We start from the raw sequence: 22,087 nt of genomic DNA, 5'->3' as shown, positions 1-22,087 counted from the left end.
TTGTACGACTAATTATAAATAAACGTTAAAGATTTAGCGAATCTCGTATATCGCCTTTCTGCCAGCAGCCAAGAATAGAGAAGGTTAACATGACAGCGAACAGAGTCAACATCAAAAATTGATCTCCCCTAAAAGGACGAGAGCTACATGTCGCTCATCTACGAAGGGGTTAAAGTCTCATCCGTTCTTTAGGCGATAGCCGACCGCTCTTATCGCGCGCGAGGAAAGACAATTTCGCGCGTTTGGTCGACATATAGAAAGTAGAATAAATCGATAAACTCTCAGGTGTCTAAGCACATCGTGACCTGCCAACACAGTCGGCTTTTGCGGTCGCTACTCGCCCATCGTCATATCTCGGGGACTTTCTTTTTATCGGGAAGGCTTTTCGTCTTTTCTTCTCTCCTCGACAACGCGAACGGTTCGAGTGTACTCGTTCGTTCGAATTGTGCGTTTATTATCGCCTTTCACCGAGACTTTGACGATCGCGGTATGTCATATCTGTCGTCGTAGATCTTCTAATACGACTTACGAGGTATATTTATGCGCGAATAACGAAATGTCATTGCGTGAGAATGCGAGACCGAATGATTTCAAGTTCCACTTCTCACGCGCTTCCCTTTTTCAATCTGATCTTACGGATTCTCTTATGGATTGATTTTTTTGACATAGACAATTGGATTTGAAGGAAACTCAAGTAAAAATGGCTTCGTTCTTTATGAAAACGATCACAAAAGTTCATAATTCGTTTAGAACTTTAGGAGAAAGCAATGAGTTGTATATATGTATGTGCGTAAAATGAGAATAAATATCATAGGAGAAAATATTAGAGAAATTGCATTCACCAATGCGTACGCACTTTGCGTATGCGTACGCATTGCCAGATTCGAATAGAAAGCCAAATCCATGTCGTTGTATATCACGTGTTATACGTAACCTTAGATTATTGTCTCGCGGCTCGACAATCGGGACGATTAATCGTCTTTGTAAAAGGGGTTATCGACGAAACGAACGTTGGTACAAATCGTATCTGACGACCCCTGACCCCATAACTTACAACATCGCACCTATTATCGCGTCAGAACGATAAGCCTAGATGCTCTACCGTAATTTATTACGAAAATGTTTTTCTCTTTAGTCGTGAAAGCCGCAATCAATGGCTACCCAATCCTCATCGACAAATGGAAAACGCATTTATTAATTATATAATACTTTCGTTTTAATCCCGTGCATTTATTTATCAATGAGTTGTGACATGATTTCATGTAATATATTTCAAATGCGTATACATACACACGCATGCAGTAGAAAATAAATGATTAAAATTCACAATTTAATAAAAGAAACAATGTTCATATTAAAATTTTATTTTTCTCAATTAATGACATAATAAAAAGAACGAAATGTATTATAAAATAAATTTATTATATAATAATAATAATCATTTCTTTTTAATGTATAAATATTCGAGTACCCTATATGGATTTTTTAAAAATGTATCAAATATATCGGATATTATTTCCATTATTTCAATATAATTTTAAAACATCTTTTTTTTTAACAAGAAAATGTCATATGTTAATTATAATTTTCGCGTAATTAAAAGAGCACGCGCATACTCACTTTCGTTCGATTTGGAAACCCATTATATAAATAATGATCACGTTTTGGTCGATAACATTGAAACTTTCACAGCGACGTACATTACAATATTGTAAAATGTCAAGTTACAAAAATAAATTTCCAACATGCGTATGCATCCTATAGTTGCAAAGCGAAGAATCATTTTTTCGTATAATTAAAATAAGTAGGCGAATTAAGTTAACGCAATTTTATTACGTGAAACCTGTCCCTCAGGTCTTACCGCACTCACGAATGTGACCTACTAAGATAACGATATGTAACTCGGAGACGTATGTTACATCTACCCAGTTCTACCTTGCTTCTCCGGCTCCATTAATTAAGATTCAAATGACGTATCGCGTCGTGATTATTGATTAATCACTCGTATAGTGCATCGTCCTATTAGACGTACTGCAATTCGATAATACATGATAATTTTATGTATGTGTGTGAATTAATTGATAACGATACTCATATATACAATCTTACTGCAAACGTAAGCAGTTCGCGTACTGATGAATAAGTCTTTGAATCTCTCTTACTCACTATCAGTTCTGGATATATCAAATAACGTTAATTACGTTAGCAGCGCAGAGATGAAGACTCACGATATTTTAATCGTCAATTCTTGCTGTGCCATAAATCTGATGATAATAATCGCAAAAAAATCAGAATTTTTCAAATCTCACTCGCACAAACATATATAATAATCTCGATTATATTTACACATTGTTACTACTAATTTTTAATAAATCGTAATTGCAGTAAGGGAAATATGAATTTCTTTGTTCAAATGTTGCAGCAGCAATAAGTCAGGATCTTGGCATCGCGGGCAGGATTCCCAGCGATCCAGCCCTAGCCCCAGTAGACTCCATCATATGCAGGAAGCGGCCACATCTCACACAGCTCCAGTTTCTGTAAGTACCTTAAGTACTTTAATCCACTCTCTCGAAAGGGAAATTTTTTTTCCGCGTCTAATAATAATAACTTTACACACTATCTATGCCAAAGAGAGATCAGTTAAATCAATATGATAATATATTATTATTGGTTGTGCCAATAAATGAATATTATTTGATAAATTATTCATGTACATTTAATAAGAGAGTTATTTTCTTTTTTTATTTATCTTTCAGAGATATCGATAAAAGTTTCAGTACTCAAATATTATTAAACGTACATTAAAATAATAATAATTTAATCTATTTTTTTAAGAACTTGAGAAGATTCTCTCTCTCTCTCTCTCTCTCTCTCTTTCTTTTAATTTAAAAAACTTTAAAATTATATATTTTTTTGTTTGAAAATTCCTGAAAAGTAATTCAGCAACTAGTAATAAAACAAATTTTCATGTTTTATCTTCTTCGAGAAGATTAGTGCGATTGATTCATAGAATGAAATTGATACATATATTTTGTATCGAACGAAATACTGTAAGGTTACAGATTACAACGATACGAATAATTATTTCTAGCGCATCCTAGTAAACCTACGTAAATTCACTGCCATACGACACTTAAGTTAGTGACACGCATGAGACACACATTCCCGGGCTTAATTAAGCCGACCACAAGCGGCACCGTTAATCTTCCGGGGTTCGGTGACATCCGCGATACACGTGTAAGCCGAAGTGCAAAGTGATGTATTATGTCTAATTTCATATATCTAACGTCTTAATTTGTATTTTCTTACATGTGTTCAACAAATGACGAGAAAAAGATTTTCGTAAATCGATATAGAAAAATTCAATTCTGTCAATAGTAGTACGTTAAGAATCCATTAATTCTCAACTTGACGTGTATTTCCATTTTTCACCAGCTGGATTTGTAATTTTTTTTCTTTTCATAACATATATTTTTTGAAAAGAGTTCTTGACGGTAACAGTATGGTACATTGGATATACCCGATTGCGGAATTATGTAAGAACCCACCTACCTGTTTTTCATCGTCTGGATTTGTAATTTTTTTTCTTCTCGTAACATGTACTGAAAGCGACTGTTCTTGACGGTAACAGCTTGGTGCACTTGATACTCGATTACGGGATTATATAAGAACCGCTTCAACCTGTTCGCTCGGAATTAAGGGTTGATATATATTGCGCTAATGCGATTCATTCGTCATGCGCTTCGCTGGCTAGCTCTTCTGAAAATCCGGTACGAAATTCCGATGTCGCGTTAGGAAGCTATGATTATATTTTATGATATTCTCCAACGAAGTTGTCATCTAAATATGTGACAAATGTCCGAGCTTGTGACGAATTCCCGAAATCGATAATTATGCGGAAGCCACCATCGATCGGCGACATGATGAATAATGGCTCCGCGTTGCGGATGACGTCTCGGCTGTGGATGCATGCGTAGAGATGCATCCTCTGCGTTGCACGCGACTGTGGTGTACCGCGGCTGGCTGCCAACGACCCACATGTATCATCCGCAGTGACGACAGTGTACGTCAATTCGTTAACGTCCATCGCGATGTGTCCTGTCGTACTGACGCTATCCGCCGCGCGTTTACGGTGTGCGTTAGCGTAACCAAACGGGAACGGACGTTTCAAAGCGAGAAATCTCACATGCGTTTTACACACTTTTAGCAGTAATAATGCACGAAATATTCGTGCGAACAAAAGCGATCACGAGTCATAATTATTGTAGGTTGAACGCATTTAGACATTTATATAGGATAATTCACGGGAAAGCTTGGAAAATATTCTCTCTTATGAACAGCTTTCTTGATAAAATAAAATTAACGTAGACTTTCACACAGCGAGAGAAACAGACCGAGATAATAATTGATGACAGGTTTTCGAGCACAGGTTTTTGGCAAGTAAAATAAATGCACGTAAATGTTAAACAAAATTTCCATTGAAATAAAAAACGTTTAACAAAGCTCGATTCAAATTTCCATAATCCCGTTTAAATTAAACTGTAATTATAGCGAGATATTTCAAGAATGCATGTCAACGATTGCAATCCACCAGAGTGTAAATTTATTCGGATATATATATATATATATATATATATATATATATATATATATACATATATACATCTTATATATTATTATGCATCACTTTCCCGCCACGTGGGAATCTTAATTAATAAAACGTCGCGCACAGTGGCGAGACAGCCGCAGAGATATAATCAAGCTTGGTGGCACTATAACGTTTGCACCCCTTTCATTTTCCATCTAACGCGCGAATACACATAAAAAGATGGACAGAAACCAACGCGAAATCAATGCTTTCGTTGATTATCGCGCGAATAAAGTATAGTTTGTAGCGTTGCGCGCATTGACAGTTGATAATGCGAATAGATTAACAAATTACAGCTGAAAAGAACTATTAAAACAATTTAAAATTATTATAACTGTCATTAATTATCTCATTTGCACGCACTTGCGCATTTAATATATAAATAAAGAATAAATTATTTCAGAATTTTTGAACAAAATATCATTCAATTTACCAAATAAATTTATTTTCAAACATTTCATATACTTCGTACTTTGTTATCGCTTGCATTTTTGTAAATAATCATTCTTCATTTCCTCGAAAAATAAATAAATTAAAATTCTGTTATTTATATATATATATATATATATATATATATATATATACATACACTGGATTAAACATGAAATTCAACGTTGAGAAAATCAATGATACGACGAATCTTAAATAAAACCAGTTGCCTGGTAACCCACATAAAGCTTAGCAATATTGAATATTGAGTAACCCGGTCAAAGCACCCTCGATATCGATATTAATATAAAGGTACGAATGAGCAAGCACATTCTAGTGCGTGTCTAGTCGAATCGTGGGAAAGATGTATACGCAGCTTTCTCGGGTTATCAATTATCATCACTAGTATGCTCCTAAGCATGCCTCCTGCGCTCACCTCATCTTGCATCTGAAAATAAATATGACCCCCTTGTCAGTCTATTCAGTATATACAAGGGGAAGGTGGAGCGGGCAAATATCTTATCGATAAATGAATATATATTGTTCTGAAATTATCTGAATAGTCATCTAATACTTCGTCAATTTGCTATTCGATTTGTTAATATCTTGTTGCAGCCTTTGCACGACTACAGAACGAGTGGCCATGCCGGAAGAGAGAGGAGGCGAATTCCCGGTCTTAGCAAAGCCCAACGACGGATTAAAGCGTCCAGCACCCCGGCGCTTCTAGATAGAAATCATGATAGGTAAGTGTGTCATTAAACTGATTTAGCATTAATGTTTGATTTGTAATGAATTAATTATCGCGATATTATTCTATAAAATCCTGCAATTCGCAAATGCATTTTTTTTGCGAATTCAAGAATAGAATAAATCTTCAATTTCTTCGAAATATAGAATTATATTACACAATAAATTCACACATTAATCCAATGTTTAAATCATTATGAAAAATATGTCAGTTTGCATATTAGATCTTTACTGTATTTATTATTTCAATTCAATATAATTCAATTCTCTTAATTTCTTTTATTATTAATATAATTCTCTGATTATGAATATAAACATTTCATCACAAAAATTGCACCGACATAAAGAAATATCATTTCAGTTTATATTATACATACATAGAATCCTTCCTGACACGAAAACGTAAAAATATGCGCGTAAACATGTTACGTGGGTGGTAACCTCCCATCTTGCGTCTTCTCGGAAAACCGAATATTTTCTCAAAAAGACGACACGAAGGGTGGTCACAACAAAGGTGAGAATTTTCATTCCGATCTCCCTCGACACGATGCGTTGCAGCTATTCTATCGATATATGCTCCGCTCTTGCGGATCATAAATATTGCTGCTCATAAAATTCGTAGCTATTATGAAATATGTTATACTTTGTTCGCGCTTAACACATTGTACGATTCCGCTGATATTGATCTTGAAAGTAACATTATAAATAGTCCCTGCATCGAACGCGGCTTGTTGATTATATCGCGTGAATCGATATTTCGGATATGTGATGATAACGATAATGATATTCTTGTCAAAGTCGTGAATTTATTTTCCTGAAAATTTCTTTTGCGTATAGAAATAGGCGAGTGGAATCATATATAAGAAGTTTAAAAAGTTGGTAAAAGGAATGAAATAACTTAGAGAGAGCATACTTGAAACACATTGAAAAGTCCTTCAAAGTTGTCAAAGTAGCGATCTGCGTACTCATTAAGAATTTAATATGCGTTCAAACTCTCTAACTCGCTCTCTCTCTCTCTCTATATATATATATATATATATATATAGAGAGAGAGAGAGAGAGAGAGAGAGAGAGAGAGAGAGAGAAAGAGGGATCGAGTTAGAGAGTTTGAACGCATATTAAATATATATATCTGGAAATCAAGTACTTATATTATATTATATTATCTAATGAAATACATTTTTTTTGCGAATTCAGTACAGTAATAATTTCTTTATTTTTTTTTTGTTTAAGTATTATTATATAGTACATACAAAAAAAACAAACTAATTTGTTGTTAATAATATTAGCATTTTTTAATATTATCTACAATAAGTTGCGTTAAACATAATAGATTAAAATTAATAATCAACTAAATGATTTGATATTAAGTGTATGTAAAAATGGGTATTTTATTCAATATTAATTTTACTTATATATCAAAATTTTAATAACAATGCAAATATAATTTATATTTCATGCAAATATTTATACAATATCACACGAGATTTAAATAACTCTAGCTGATCCTTGCGATCCTGATTTATGTGTTGATTTTCGTAAAAAATGTCAGGCGAGTAAACTTGAAGTCTATCTTCAAAAACACCTTGCCAAATATTTGAGGAAAAGAAGTAGCGAAAGTCTATTAAAAATTGTGCATGCAGCAGAAAAATCGATGACACTATTTTATTCGCTTGTCGATAAAAGGCACGCTCCGAAATCGTTTATTGGACGTCAGTCTCGTCCACGACGAAAATGTCGAAATTGCAATAACAAACAGAAACTGCAAATTGAAAAAAAAAACCACGATAAAGTCCAGAAACGTATCAAAATATTAAAAACGTTGCGCGTGGCAAGGTCTAAAAACTAAAACGAGGTCGCAGCGAGACAATTATAAGATGCACATTGAAAGTGTTGTTTCTTAAGTTGAAAACACGTTTTACAATTATTTCCTCGCGCTGATTGTTTGCGCGATTATATTTCTCTCCTTACCGCCGCAAAGGTATATTTCCTTAAAGGAAGAAACCGGACCTCCCAGAAGAGACTGTCAGAAGAAGACCTCCCCAGAACGAGAATGATCAAAAAATGTCCTGCTGATACGGGACAAAGATAGACCGCGTCAAAGGTTGTCCATGATCCAAAGAGAGTGCCGCGCTTTTCGCGTTTTTTTTTTACCGCAATCTACCGATCTTCTCATCGTATGTGTGTGTGTATGTGTGTATGTGTGTGTGTCGCAGAAAGAGAGATGTTTACCGAGGAAGGGTGCACGTTACTTCGGATGACCTACCTGCGATATATTGACATTTGTATGCGGGCCCACACGTACGCGTGACCATTGAACACTTTAATTATGAAGCTGTGTAGAAAACGTCCTTTCTTAGCTCTTTATCTAGCTACTTCTTTCGGTAAAGAACCATCTCTTTTATTTTGCCGCTAAGAAGAGCTCGTCCACTTTGATAAGGAATATAGAGAGATACTTTCTCGCGTTTCGTAATCTTCATCGTACAGAAATTGATTAATTTCGTGTTACTCTCGAAATTGTAACGCTATGTAATGAACCACTCGAGTATGTACAATTATTCCAGTTTATTTCAGTATATTAATATTAAATGTATCTCTCTCGTGTGAAAGAAGTAAAATGGTATGATGTGTAAAAGATTAAACAAATATTTCTAAGCCAATTTGACAGTAAATTTTACAGACTCGAGGACTTGATCAAGTGTTTCGAAGAATTAAGAAATTATGTAATATAAATTATTATTTTTAAAATATATTTAACTTGCATCCTTTTAATTAAAAATATAGAAATTATGTATTTGTTTTTATATGTGCCTCCTATATGTTCTCTCTTCCTCCTTTATACAAGTAGCAAAAATTTTACGGAATTTTTGAGACATTTAATCAATTTCGTGAACAACTGTATATATTTTGTCATCCGTTGTAAAACCGTTTCTTTCAACAACGTCGATAATATCAGAATTAGAATTATGTGTCAAAATGTCAGGATATTTACAGCATCGATTTTCCCAATTTTCTCAGAGGCCCCACAGAATCGAACATTCTATATATCTGTATAGACATCAAACGCTGCGTCCTCCGACGCTAGTTGGCGTCCAGCTGGTTAAGAAAAGAACGTAAGGTAGGTCCTCTGTCACTACACGGATAAATGGTGCCTTTTGTGAACGCCGCGCCGAAAGAAGGAGGACGAGAGGGTAGAAGAGGCGCGGAATATAAGAGATCGTGCATCCCTCGTTTTATACCTGATGCGACTCGATACAATCGACTCTCCGAAATCTGTTCCTAGAAGAGCTCACGGATCGTGTACGCCCGCACATACACGGTCGTAGACCTCTTCTCGTGCACTCACTGACAAGTTCAGTCGCCAGTGGAACGTCGACCACTGCACTTCCTGTATCTTGCTTTCAAGTGGTTGTCAGATACTTTTTTTCAAGTGTCTTTATCATGAGTGACTTTAGCAAAATCGTACGCAGACAAATGATTTTTTATTTTTAATTAATATTATTATTTCTGATACAAAAAAAAAAAAAAAAAATATTTTTTCTGTTTTGAGACACAAAATTATCACGAGTGGATTTTGAAATTTATTTTCTTGTTGCTCGTGGTATTCTCTTTTTTTTCGCAAGTGATTAATCACACGTTAGTTTTTGTTATTGAAATCCATTGAATTTTAGAAACGTTTTGAGATTCGGTTTCTATCAGAATTGCTTTTACAAATTGTGACAGTGATGTAGTAAAAAGTGACACTGGTGAGTGTAGGATGCGGCTTTACATGCGGAGGATTACACTCACAGACAACGAAGGATAAAGGATTGGCACAAGAGGAAAGCACTCGTCTGTGACAAATATCCTTTATGATGTGGTGCGTGATTCCGATTAAACTGACTCAGACGATTACATGTCCGTTCATTGTGACACATAATTGCTTCTCTAAAAGTTATATTTAGATCGTCACAAGACTTTCGTTTGTATAATTTAGAAATATTCAATAATATTTAAAAAAAGAAATAAAATATATATATTAATTTTCAAAATTATATATATGTATATAAAATTTTGGAAAATAAAAAAGTAAAGTGTGTAATTTTTCTCGACATCTATGCTAAGGGAAAAATTAGAGTTTATTTAAAAAACTCTCCTAAAAATGGAGACACCGTATATATAGAATTTCTTGGAATCTTTAATTTTAATTTCAACATAGATTTGTTGATAAACTGGATGTATAAATTTCTTATAGATATCAGTGTAATTAAATAGTTCGTAGAAGGTTATAATAATTCATTAACATAATATCTTACTGCAATATTAATAGTAATTACGCCTCTAGCACAGATTATTAAACTACCTACATACAATAATAGTTGTAATGCACTGCAAATACTTCTCTGGTAGAGAACTAACAACCATGAGGTGTGCAATTAACATCATTAAATATTTTCTCGCAGCCTATTATAAACAAGTATATTCGTGCACAATTCTACCATATTAATTTGCACCGAAACACTGCACCACGGGAGGATGATCATATTACGGGAGATATATTTATACATTTAGCGCGAGGGCGACGTAATTCGTACACTTGTTGGCGCGGAAGACATCCTTCTGACACTGCAGGAAATAAAATTGCTGCGCTGGTAATTTTGCGGGAAAAAACGTTAACGCAACTTTATTCGTAAAATGCTTGCGAAATATTTTGGCCGGTTTCCTCTTTCACATATGCCGACGACGTGCTTCCGCTACTCAGTTTCGAATAGTTACTTTGTCAGCCACGATCGCGTATGCATTCCCGTATGCACTTTCGGCCGTACATACACGTTCGTGATTTATCAATCCCGCATCTTCGCCGTGTCTTCTGTACAGTGAGAAACGACGTTGAATTTTTATGCGAGTCGCTTTGTCTTTCGATGCAAGAACATGGGAGGTGGTTCGCGAAGCTGTATCTTATCAATTTTTGCCGGAGACCATCGGTCTGTTTCAAATAAAACTGTACAAAAAATAGATAAAATGTGATGGGTCGAAGGGAATTTATTCCTGTGAAGTAGGACATCTAAATCGAAATCAAATGTTTTTTTTTTCTTTTTTTGTACAATGTAAAAATTTGCGTCCTTTTATCGCTTCTTATACTCTTTTTACCGGACGTGAAAGATACTTCAACTTTACGTGACACGTTCAGAATCGGGTCTGTAATTTATCGGATATAATTTAAATCCGCTTTAATTTTAAACGTTCCGATTTTAATTCATTATACGTAGAAGGAATTCGTTATTTTTTAATTCCCGATGATTCTCATGAGGATTAAAACGAGTCGACGCAAAGTCAGACAAGAATGGAAACAAACTCGATAATTCCAGGATCAATTGCAGATATGAAAGATTGAAAATTTCTTACTGTGAAAACTGAATTCCCGCCGGTTCCCTTCTCATTTGATTTACTTGATTGAAAAATGAATCAAACAGTGATACCGAAAATTCTGCTTGCAGCCGACAGTGGTCCGGCGACGAAGAGGACGATGGCACGAGAAGAGGTCACGTGACGACCGAGCATCCCTTGACCGAGGCCACGATTCCTCTGGTCAGTCATTCCAGGCTGCAGGAACCGTCTGCCGTCCTGAATGTCGCCAATGTGCCCACCGGCGGAAGTCAGAATACTGCGCATCGCGCGCAGAGCCAGCAAGAGAGCGTGTTGCAGAAATTCCGTAAGAGCTTCTCGTTGAGGTTCCACAAGAAGGGCAGTAAGGAGAGCAACGAGGAATGTCCCGCGGAGGACAATGACGGCTCGGGGCCCTTGGACGAGGAGGAAGGCACGGAGACGCCTCCCGTAACCTCCTCCGAGCAAAACAACCAGCACAAAGACGACTCTAGCAATGACCAGAAATTCCGGTTCGTATCGCATCTCTCGCTCTCTTTAACACCTCGGGCATGATTTTAAATTTAGATCCTAAGCTATCGCGTTGGTAGAGAAGCGCAGATAATTTCCGGCAGGTGAGAGGAATTTTTCATTCGTGCTTCTCTCTCGAGCATAAAAAACAGCGGTCTCAAAATAGTTCAATGCAAGATTATCTTTATATATATATATATATATATATATATATATATATATATATATATATATCAAGATGTATATAAAGATAAACAAGAGGATTTACTTTTGATCAGATAAATTTCTCGTGGCATGTTTATTTCTCATGTTTCTGCATATAATTCTTATCTAAAAGAGACTACTGTAAAATTACTAAATTTAATTTTAATAGCTAAATGACAAATTGAAATATTAATATCTTTTACAAAGGTGTATCGGATGTGTATATTGGAAAGAAAATTCTTTATTCTCAAACACCTCCTGAGTATTCAATAAGATTAAATGGAGTTTATTCACCTTCGATTACATAAGCATACGTTATTGAATTGAATTACATTTGATACGAGAAAAATATAGTACTTTAATAACATTCGCCTCTTGAGGAAAGAAGCTTGACTAGAATTTAACCGAATATGTTTAGATTCGGTCCACTCGTCTGGAGGAGTAGCAAAGAAAGGAAAAAAGGCAACAAAGCCGCCCGAAATGCAAAATGCAACAGTGGAGACAGCGGTATACAAATCGAGGTGAGTAGAGAGACACTGTTTCTTCGAATAACATGTAAGCTCAAGAATGACATTTCACGTGAAAGATTAAAATAGGTTTTGACGTATGAACAAAATAAATCTTTTGTTAGACATTTAAAAAGACGTCTTAACTTTTCAAATGTCCTTTAAACATCTTTCGAGCAATTAACTAATTAATAAAGGATTTGACATATCGCGGCTCTTTCACGTTGTTCGATTAGACAAAGAAAATGCTAACGTATGAAGAGAGTAAATATCACAAACGTTTCGCACAAATGACGTAGATGGTATCTGGTGGAGCGTTGACTGGTGGCAGTGGCGGCGGAATGATGGGGGGTGGTGACAGTTCCGAGTCTCACGATACGGACGATGTTCCCGACGACACTGACAGTCCTCCGGCCCTTCGCAGGCGAGTCACCGATAAATCGCGGCCCCAGTCCGAGCTCATCAACCAGATACTGATTGACAAGTTCAAGGTAAACTTTCTTCCCTTCCTATCTCATAACAGCTAATGCAATTTATCGATTTATTGCATTTTTAATCACGCACGAGGAAATGCTCCAGCTCGTGCAAACGTTACTCATGATATACTAATATCTGATTTCATTTGATGTAAAATTAATTAATGCAAATCCATTTAATATTGATTAAATACGTTAAGAGTATAAAATTTAATATTATTTTTTTTATTTCCAAGTCAAAATGACAATAAACGTAAAAGCACGATCGGTTTCTTGTGTAAAAATTTTACCGTAGTTTGTTTTTAATTAATCTTCCATCGGTTACACCCAGATATTTTTATATTTTAAATCTGTTTTCTCTCGGATATAGGCGGTGATTTACATTGTTATTAATAGTAACATGATAATCACACGTTTATCGGATTTATGAATGTAACTATTTCCTTTCTACAGAGCATTAGTCATCTTTGTATACGGTTTGACCACGTTCGCAAAGAGATTCGCTCACGTCGTTCTGTGATAGTCGTTTTTATCTCACGAGCGCCAGGATACCGGAGAAGGAAACACGTTCATCATTAGCTGATATAGAGCAACTCGCGCAGTCGATTTAATTCATGATGTCGTTTCATCTGAGCAATTTACTTCATTTTAAGTGCGTTTAAATATTGTTTCGTGTATTATTAATTAATTGCGTTTTACATAAAAATTCATTCTTTATTAAATTGAGAAATATCTGTGTAATTAATTATGGAATTGAAAGATTACATAAAATATAAATTATAAAATTAAAAATTTATTTTAGAGAAGGTAATTTTAATCCAACACAAAGAGAGAAATAGATACTTTCACGATACTTGGATAAAAACGAAATAAAACCGTGTTCTTGTGATGTACAACAATATGAGAACTTGTAAAAACAATTCCTTATTATTTTGTATTTTGCTGATAATGCTCGAATATGCTGCTATATTAACTCGTCGAGTATTGCAGAAGGAAGAAGAAACTCGCTTAGTCTGCGCGTTCCATTTTCGGAGCGATAAATTTAATCGGTCGACACGGTGTGCGCGCGGTTCGCAATCTCTAACAGAATCCGCGCGATTGTTCCAGGCGGATCTGCAAACCCGCACATCGCGACACAATCATGTGCGTCGTACAAACAGCGATTTAGGGGGCCAGAGGCTGCTCCAATGGGACACCAGGTCGGGATACGTTCACAATTATCGTAGGATGCTGTCGACTCCGTCGCCGATCAAGACAAGGCCGCCCAGGCTCAGCCCGAGGCACTCTTCCCATGATATCGTTACGCTCAGAAGGTGAGTTCAATTACCACAAATGCGTTTAATGTTGAAGCAACCCTTGTCGCGTACGCCTCATTAAACCATCGCCATCTGCGAACTACTTACAGCCTCTTATGATGGCTGGGGGAAACCCAGATAATCGTTGCGTTTGGACTCTCGTGATATTTTTATTAGTATATTTCACTTGAAAAGTTAATAAAAGAAAAATATAAGAGAATTAGAAGATTGATAAAGGATTGAAATATTCTTGAAGCATCAATGAAGCATTGAACAATTAATTGAATTCTATTAGCAAAACTTAACTTTTTTTTTATTTTTAAAGCTATATACATATTAAAATTTTTTAAATTTATTTTACTTATAAAAAAAATTGCAAGATTTTCCGACTGAAAAACTATAATTGAAAGAAGTTTGTTTTCCATACACGGCTTACGATGTTGCTCTAAACTTTTTATTACAACTTTTTGAATATTTTAAACTTAAACTAAGTCTTTAACAATCTATATGTATATGTTTTATACATACATTTATTATATTGAATGGGAAAACAATTTATAATCGTAATATGTTGTTGTTTATTGTAATCGTTATGTTTCATTATTCTTGTCTTTCACTATCTCTATAGCTTCTTACTGTATTTATTTTTCATATAAGGTATTAAATATATTTTATTTCATTCATATATGTCTACTGATATTTTCTAAATTATAATTTTTGTTGTTGCCTGCACTAGAGCATTTTTTCTCGTTTATATATCTATAAATAAATAAATAAAATAATTTGAAAGCTCGAGATCCGTACAACGTTTTTTGGGTTTCCAGAATCAAGACATGAGCTATCACTGCAAGTGTAAAAAGCTAGCAGTGTTGCAATAAAGAGGCAATAAAAAAAAAGAAAATAATAAAAAGAAACATATAAAACGCTTATTAACTTCGCTCTTTTTAGTCGCACGGCCTATTTTAGCCTGACGCGCGCTCGCTGCTTTTTTTTTATTTTCGAATCAGTAACAATTTTGACTTCCTCTCACAAACGCGACACTTATATCGTAATTCACATTCGCGAACCAAAACAAACCCCTGAAAAGTAACTGACAACTTGGGAAAACTGAAACTCTTTGTTCTCGAACCTTTCCAGTAAATCGAGGGAGACTAGTGGTAGGTAGATGGGTATTATAACAAACCACCTTCTCTCTTAATCTTTCCTCCAGTAAAAAGTTGATCTGCCACGCGTAACATACGTATATATATATATATATATATATATATACCCTGTTATGTTGTACTATATATATACATATATCTATATATACATATTATACCTACCTATTGTAATTTGTTGCTGAATGTTGTACCGATATGCTTAATACCTGAATACACGCTTTTGTTGATCCTTTCGTTCGATGCCGCACGTTAACGCGGTAATAGAGGCGAACTAATACCGAATTAATGTTTTCTTTTTTTCCTGTACTCCAGTAACGCGAAAGGGAGGAGTTCTCGGACAAATCTGAGACGCTCGCTTAGCCAGCCACTGGGAATCAATCAGCTCTCGCCGTTAATGCGCACCAAAACTGCAGGTGAGTGTACTTGTATTAGATTATTTTCTTAATTTAAAGATAGACTTTGAATTCTTTAACGTAGATCACGTTCCTCTTGTTTTGCCTACCAAGCACATGTGTAAATCGTTCTTATCGCGCATCTGAAGAACAAAGTCGTACGTTTCTTGCGTTTTGAATCAGTATTGTTAAGAATCATCGTATATTATCTATTTGTAAATTAATTCAAATCTTTAGATCGTTAAAATGTATATAAATCAGTTTAATCAATATAATGTGTAACGTAATGTAAAAAAATAAAATAGACATTTTTAAATAATACGGAGAAGCAAAATAATCTTTGTCAATTTGTTATATTCTGTTGTCTCGGCAAAGCAATTAATTTCGTGTGATAATCGAAATCATTAAATTAATTAATTTCAAAACACATTTGCTAGGTAGACAGTTTACACCTCAGTAGAAAACCTCTTTAATGACATCTAGTGTGCACAGTGTATTACAAAGATCTCTGATTTCTCTCTAGACATCACCTTGAAGAGTATTCAGAGCATGCATCCCCGTAAAGATTGTTCAGACATTCACACTGTGTTGTCATCGAATGCACCCTCGTAAGAAAAAAAGAAAGAATTGTGAGAAGAAATATAGGAATATATTTCTATCCCTGTAAAATTATGTACTAATGATTTTCGTGCCCTTGTAAAAACGTCGCTTCGTGTGGAAACGCTTTTGTTTTACAAATAGTAATGAACGAGTTTGCCGGAGAGAACCTCGTAAGAACACCACCTCGCATACTCGCTTTCGAGAGAGACATCTCATGAATGCGATCAATTAGTGTAACTGAATTCGCGGTTAAATGAATTTTTAGGAGGTACTCCGACGAACTCGGCTACCATCTCTCGAGAACTCTGATGAAAAATTTTCATTCTTTTCCCGCTCACGCCAAAACGCTGCACAATGGACGGTTTTTGGCCGGAGATCACGTGCTTGTTGTCACAATAACTTCCAGAGGGATGCTGACAAGCGAAAATCCAGCGGAATATCGTTTATGTTGCAGGATATTCTCTGTACTGTGAATCAGTCATTTATTGATTGTTGCTCTGACAAAATTAAAAGGAAAAACATTCCTTTGATAAAAGCAAGTTTTTGACTTCTGTCATTTTAGGGAAAAAATTTTGGAACATATATTTCAAAAGCGTAGTAAAATCACGTGTATCAATTAATTATTATTTTTCTTTTTACTTTTATTTAACTTTGAAAATTGGCTCAACATTCAATTAGCGATGTGTATCACTCTAAGATTGATAGATTTATGTATTATATATATATATATATATTTTTACCTTGATTACAATAAAATTTTCTGTTTTAAAAAAAATAGGCATGAGACTACCCGGTGGCAACGTGCTATCCGAGGACGAGCAGGATGGAAGAGCCGGCACATCCGACGATGAGATGATGTCCGACTCCGAATCCTCGATCGCTTCCTTGACGGATAAGAAGAAATCATTTGAGCAGATGATGGACGAGGAGATCGTCATCTTAGCCGAGGCTGTTTGGGACCATGTGGCGATGGAGCCGGAAGAACTAGCTTTTCGAGCCGGAGATGTTATCGACGTCCTTGATACATTGGACAAAGATTGGTGGTGGGGCAGCTGTAGAGGAGAGCATGGGTGGTTTCCGGCCGCTTTTGTCAGGGTGAATATTTTTGTTTGATTTTAAATCAATTAACACACGTTGCGCGCCTTTTATTTCTATAGTAATTTCAAATTAGTATAATATAATATATATATATATATATATATATATATATATATATATATATATAAATATTATCTATTTTCATTTTTTCTATTTTATATATATTATTTATATCTCTGTCTTTTACATTACTTTAAGTTCTATTTAATTGAATAATTAAATAATATAATAAATAAGCAAAATAAATATGTCCACAGCTACGAGTGAATCAAGAGGATACGGTGGAAGATTGTTTAGCTGCGATAGCCTCAGGGGGATCCTCGGGCACCCAGCTGAGAAGAAGAACGAGTGTTTCCTTGCTCTCGAACGAGCAAGTGAGAACCAGCGTCGTCCGCGAACTCGTCCAGACTGAACGCGACTTCGTCAAGGTCCTACGCGATGTAGCCGAAGGCTATATTGCAGAATGTCGCAGGCGCGCGGATATGTTTACCGAAGAACAGATTGAAACCATCTTTATAAACCTCGAAGAACTCTTGGACTTTCAATCTGAGTTCCTGAAGGATCTCGAGGCTTGTATCGACTGGAACGCGCCGCACAAAAGTTGCGTCGGCGAATGTTTTCTCAATCATGTCAGTAGCATTACTGAATTTACTATTTTCACACTTCTTTTTCTTCATTAATAATTCTGTATTTAAATAATTAAATCGATATGTTTTCAAATTGTTGCATCTTGACTTTCTTGAAAACTGATAAAAGAAAATGTTCGAAACATTAAAGAAATAATATTCTATAATTTCACAGACATTTCGAATTATCAAATATTTAAATAAAGTTAAAAAAAATGAGACGCAAACATGTGTTATGATTATTTTAGAGAGCGGGTTTTCGCATGTATTCCGAATACTGCAACAGTCATCCGATGGCCACAGCGACGCTACAGGAGCTCTACCAGCACAATCGTTATAGCAAATTCTTCGAAGCCTGTCGGCTAATGCGAGGCCTCATAGAGATCCCCTTGGACGGATATTTATTAACGCCCGTTCAACGAATATGCAAGTACCCTCTTCAATTGGCGGAGCTACTGAAATATACGAAAGCCGATCATCCAGATTATCACAAGATTCAGGAAGCCTTGGAAGCAATGAGAGGCGTTGCAGTATTGATCAACGAGAGAAAAAGGCGGATGGAGAGTTTGGAGAAGTTGGCCGCGTGGCAAATGCGCGTAGAAGGTTGGGAGGTGCGTTACTCCTCGAGATTGTAGAGATAAAACTATCTTTGAAATTCGCCTGCGTTTCGGATCATCTCGGTAACGTTAATAAGTGCGAATCTCTTGTTAAATCAATTATTGAAATACACATTTAATATTGATAATAATCAATCGCAGGGTGAGGATCTCATAGAAGTTTCATCACAACTGATTTATCATGGTGAGGCGATGAGAGTGAAGACTGGCATGTGGACGAATAATATCACGCTGTTTCTCTTTGATCATCAACTGGTCTATTGCAAGAAAGACATTCTTAAGCGCAATACTTATGTCTACAAAGGCCGCATCTATCTCGATACTAGTGATGTCATCGACGTGCCCGATGGAAAAGGTAATGACTATTAATGACGTTTAACTTTTATTGTTGAAAAATATTCCTTATACAATACAAATGAAAGCAAATTAATATAGTTTTAGAAAATTAGCAAGTGTTTTACCAAGTGACGTTATTAAATAATTAAGAAATATAAAAATTGTTAATATAATACTAACCGCGATTTATAATGAAAATAAAAGTTCAATTTTATTCGTAGATCTTCAATCAGGGGTGACAGTAAGGCATTGTTTGAAAATATATAGTTGCGTCCGAGACAAGTGGTTGCTTTTTTGTTGCCGCACAGCGGAAGAGAAACGACGGTGGTTGACGGCGATGGCTGAAGAACGAAGATTGGTAGCCCAGGACAGAAACGACGGATTAGAGTTTCCAGCAGCGGCCAGACAGCTCGCCAGGCTAGCTGCTAATAGGCAGCAAAATAGGCCGCCGATCAAACCTCGTAGTACGTGCATTTATCACATCTGTACGGTTAATTCATAAGAGAGTCGAGATCCTAAACTATTTTTTCGTTTTATATTAAGGTTAATTTAAGTTCAGTTTACTTTGATTTTTTTTGTTAAATTAATAATATTGCAGATAAAACGTACAAGAGGGAATCAACATACGAGATGCCGACTATGATCGGACAAGGTACCACCAACTCGCTAGGAAGGAAAGTCGGCACCTGGTTCACGTTCGGTAGCAGCAAAAAAAGTACGCGGCTTCAACCGTCCTGAGACAGGCCTACCTTCGTACCGTATATTGACCTGCAAAGCTGCAATTAAAGGCGTTGTATCGTCCTGTCAGAATTTTGGCATGAAATATCTCTCAATATCGATTGCTTAGAAACCTTTTCAAACTGTCGTTCAAAAAGATTGTCATTATCAATCGATACTTATCAGGGTAATATTTATTTCGCGAGAGATTGAATCGTACTATTCTCCGTGGGTCGATGAACGATTCATGTTTTAATCGCTAGAATTTCATAGCACCGAGGACGAACAGCGTCTCGTCAAATGTACGGCACGAAGGTATTTAGATAACTCAAAAGTGAACATTTTGTCCTGCAAAATACACTTTTTCTTCTAAAGTAGGATAAGTAATCGCCACCGATTCAATGATCGTAGCCTATAAACAATCGCGCGGCGATTTAAAAACATGAAAATGTTAACGATCGTTAACGATCTTTGCCTTTCTCACGAAAGCAAGTGCTTCTCTATTAAACAGATAATGTCATTATCCAAATTAGATACTTGCAGATATAAGATAAATTGATGAAAATCGCTCGTGATGTTTATAATCTAAATCAAAAATGTCTTTGACGCTTTGAATCAGTGGTTTCCTAACTGATCTGAAACCAATGTTCGATTACCTTTGATATGATTTTGTTCTCGACGTGATATTGTCAATCTTCAGTTCGAGAACCATTATCCAGAAAAAACGTTTCGAAAGAACAAATTTGTTACAAACTGAGAGAGAGAGAGAGAGAAAGAGAGAGAGAGAGAGAGAGAGAGAGAGAGAGAGAGAGAGAGAGAGAGAGAGAGAGAGAGAGAGAGAGAGAGAGAGGTGTATAATCGATTTTGTAGATGCTTGACATTAGAAACTATCGTTAATAATAGCGAACGCGGATAGATTAGAGCTAGAAAAATAAATAGTGAATGTATAAAGTCAATAGCAGGCTTTTAAGGTACTAAAGAGAAAGTACTAGTCACTCTTCACATCGCGGATTTGATGATAAACGCCGATGAACTATACTATAGATATGTATTGTTACACGCGCAATCGCTTTTTGGATCGAGCGGCTATGGATGGTACGTATCAAACGGCTGTATTTTTTATTGTAATCGAAAGACTGACGACCGAGATACTTCCTCGGAAGAAAAACGGTTGTAATCTTGAGAGAGAAATGCGACGGGATCGATTAAAAAATTTTTAAGTTGTGAATCCTTCACATGAATTTTTTAAAAATCATTAATTATTTCGAGAGTATTGTCGATCAATTTTATATAAGAGAGATGCAACGAGAAAACTTATCGTTTGTAATAACCGTGTGTAATTCTATGCGAGTGTTAGCAAATTCAATCAGGAAATCCGTATTGATTAGTTTCGCGATCAATTTTGATTGGCCGATTCCGCACACCACTTTTCTCTCAACGAAAACGTAGATGTATTTCTTAGAAGAAATCTCGAGCGAGCTATACAAGGTAACTTACTGCCTAACTAATGTTCGTTATTTCGCATCATAATTGTAATACTCATAATAGTTTGTACGGAGTTGTGATCGGCGAGGAAATAGAAGAGAGACGAGATAAAATAAGAACGAAGAGAAAAAATTTTGTTTCCGCGAAACAACACAGCAGCAGTATTATACAGATACAAAAAATGCGATTAGATTCAAAAAATATGTAAATATTCGCATATCACGCCTTTGACTGCGATACGAAGCGGCGAGCTTTTAAAAAAAGCAAGAAGAAGAGAGGAAAGATGATCGAGAGAGAAAGAGAGAGAGAGAGAGAGGATCTTTCAAGTTTTTCTACTCTTGTACAGAAAAGAAAATCAGTTAGCCTAACAAAAAAATCTCTGTATTATAATGATATGCATATATGTATGCAGTCCCTTGGCAAAATGTTCGATCTATCAATTTCAACAATTTAATTACGGATTCTGAAAGTTTCTAACACTGCCAATAAGTTTAAAGAAGTACGTCTTCATTCGTTAGAATTATTTGACCCAATCTTTAATAAAAAAAAAAAAAAAAGGAAATTAGTACTTCAGATTTCCTCTGTGTCGAGAAATAAAAGTGCTATATTTTATCTTTTTAATGTTTGTGTGCAAATGTGTGGCACAGCTCTGGATAAGAGGAAATATTTACGTTTTGTATAACATACAGAAAGATATATTTTTATTTGTTTTCCGAGACAACGCGTAATTTACTATATACGACGAGGACAATATAATGACAAAATGAATGGATCAAGATTCCTACTGTACAGAGAGATCATTAGCCTGTTGATGTTTAGATTTAGGAGAGACGCAATTTGTTGCTGGACCCAACTCATTTCAGAGTTATTTTTA

General features: G+C 35.6%; 1 protein-coding gene across 11 annotated transcripts in view; it reads left to right on the top strand.

Annotated features, from left to right (window-relative positions):
• The window catches only part of Rhogef3 (Rho guanine nucleotide exchange factor 3), a 132,152-nt gene extending 112,026 nt beyond the window's left edge, over positions 1 to 20,126 (top strand). For 8 of the 11 annotated variants that reach the window (XM_072888486.1, XM_072888483.1, XM_072888484.1 and 5 more), the window contains 13 exons: positions 2,423 to 2,537; positions 5,693 to 5,820; positions 11,302 to 11,700; positions 12,321 to 12,423; positions 12,708 to 12,899; positions 13,992 to 14,197; positions 15,655 to 15,755; positions 17,113 to 17,429; positions 17,690 to 18,061; positions 18,307 to 18,669; positions 18,817 to 19,030; positions 19,233 to 19,475; positions 19,610 to 20,126. In XM_072888486.1, coding sequence (XP_072744587.1) covers positions 2,423 to 2,537; positions 5,693 to 5,820; positions 11,302 to 11,700; positions 12,321 to 12,423; positions 12,708 to 12,899; positions 13,992 to 14,197; positions 15,655 to 15,755; positions 17,113 to 17,429; positions 17,690 to 18,061; positions 18,307 to 18,669; positions 18,817 to 19,030; positions 19,233 to 19,475; positions 19,610 to 19,749 — 2,893 coding nt within the window. In that variant the 3' untranslated portion in view covers positions 19,750 to 20,126. Of the gene's footprint in view, positions 1 to 2,422; positions 2,538 to 5,692; positions 5,821 to 11,301; positions 11,701 to 12,320; positions 12,424 to 12,707; positions 12,900 to 13,991; positions 14,198 to 15,654; positions 15,756 to 17,112; positions 17,430 to 17,689; positions 18,062 to 18,306; positions 18,752 to 18,816; positions 19,031 to 19,232; positions 19,476 to 19,609 lie in introns of those variants that run through there. The other 3 variants (XM_072888488.1, XR_012046352.1, XM_072888491.1) reach the window with 3 other exon arrangements.
• Positions 20,127 to 22,087: the final 1,961 nt, after the last annotated feature.

This window comes from Anoplolepis gracilipes, chromosome 3 (genome assembly GCF_047496725.1).
Source record: "Anoplolepis gracilipes chromosome 3, ASM4749672v1, whole genome shotgun sequence".
Classification (NCBI taxonomy): Eukaryota; Metazoa; Arthropoda; class Insecta; order Hymenoptera; family Formicidae; genus Anoplolepis; species Anoplolepis gracilipes.
Note: the sequence above shows the minus strand (reverse complement) of the source record. Positions and strands in the feature narration are given on the sequence as shown.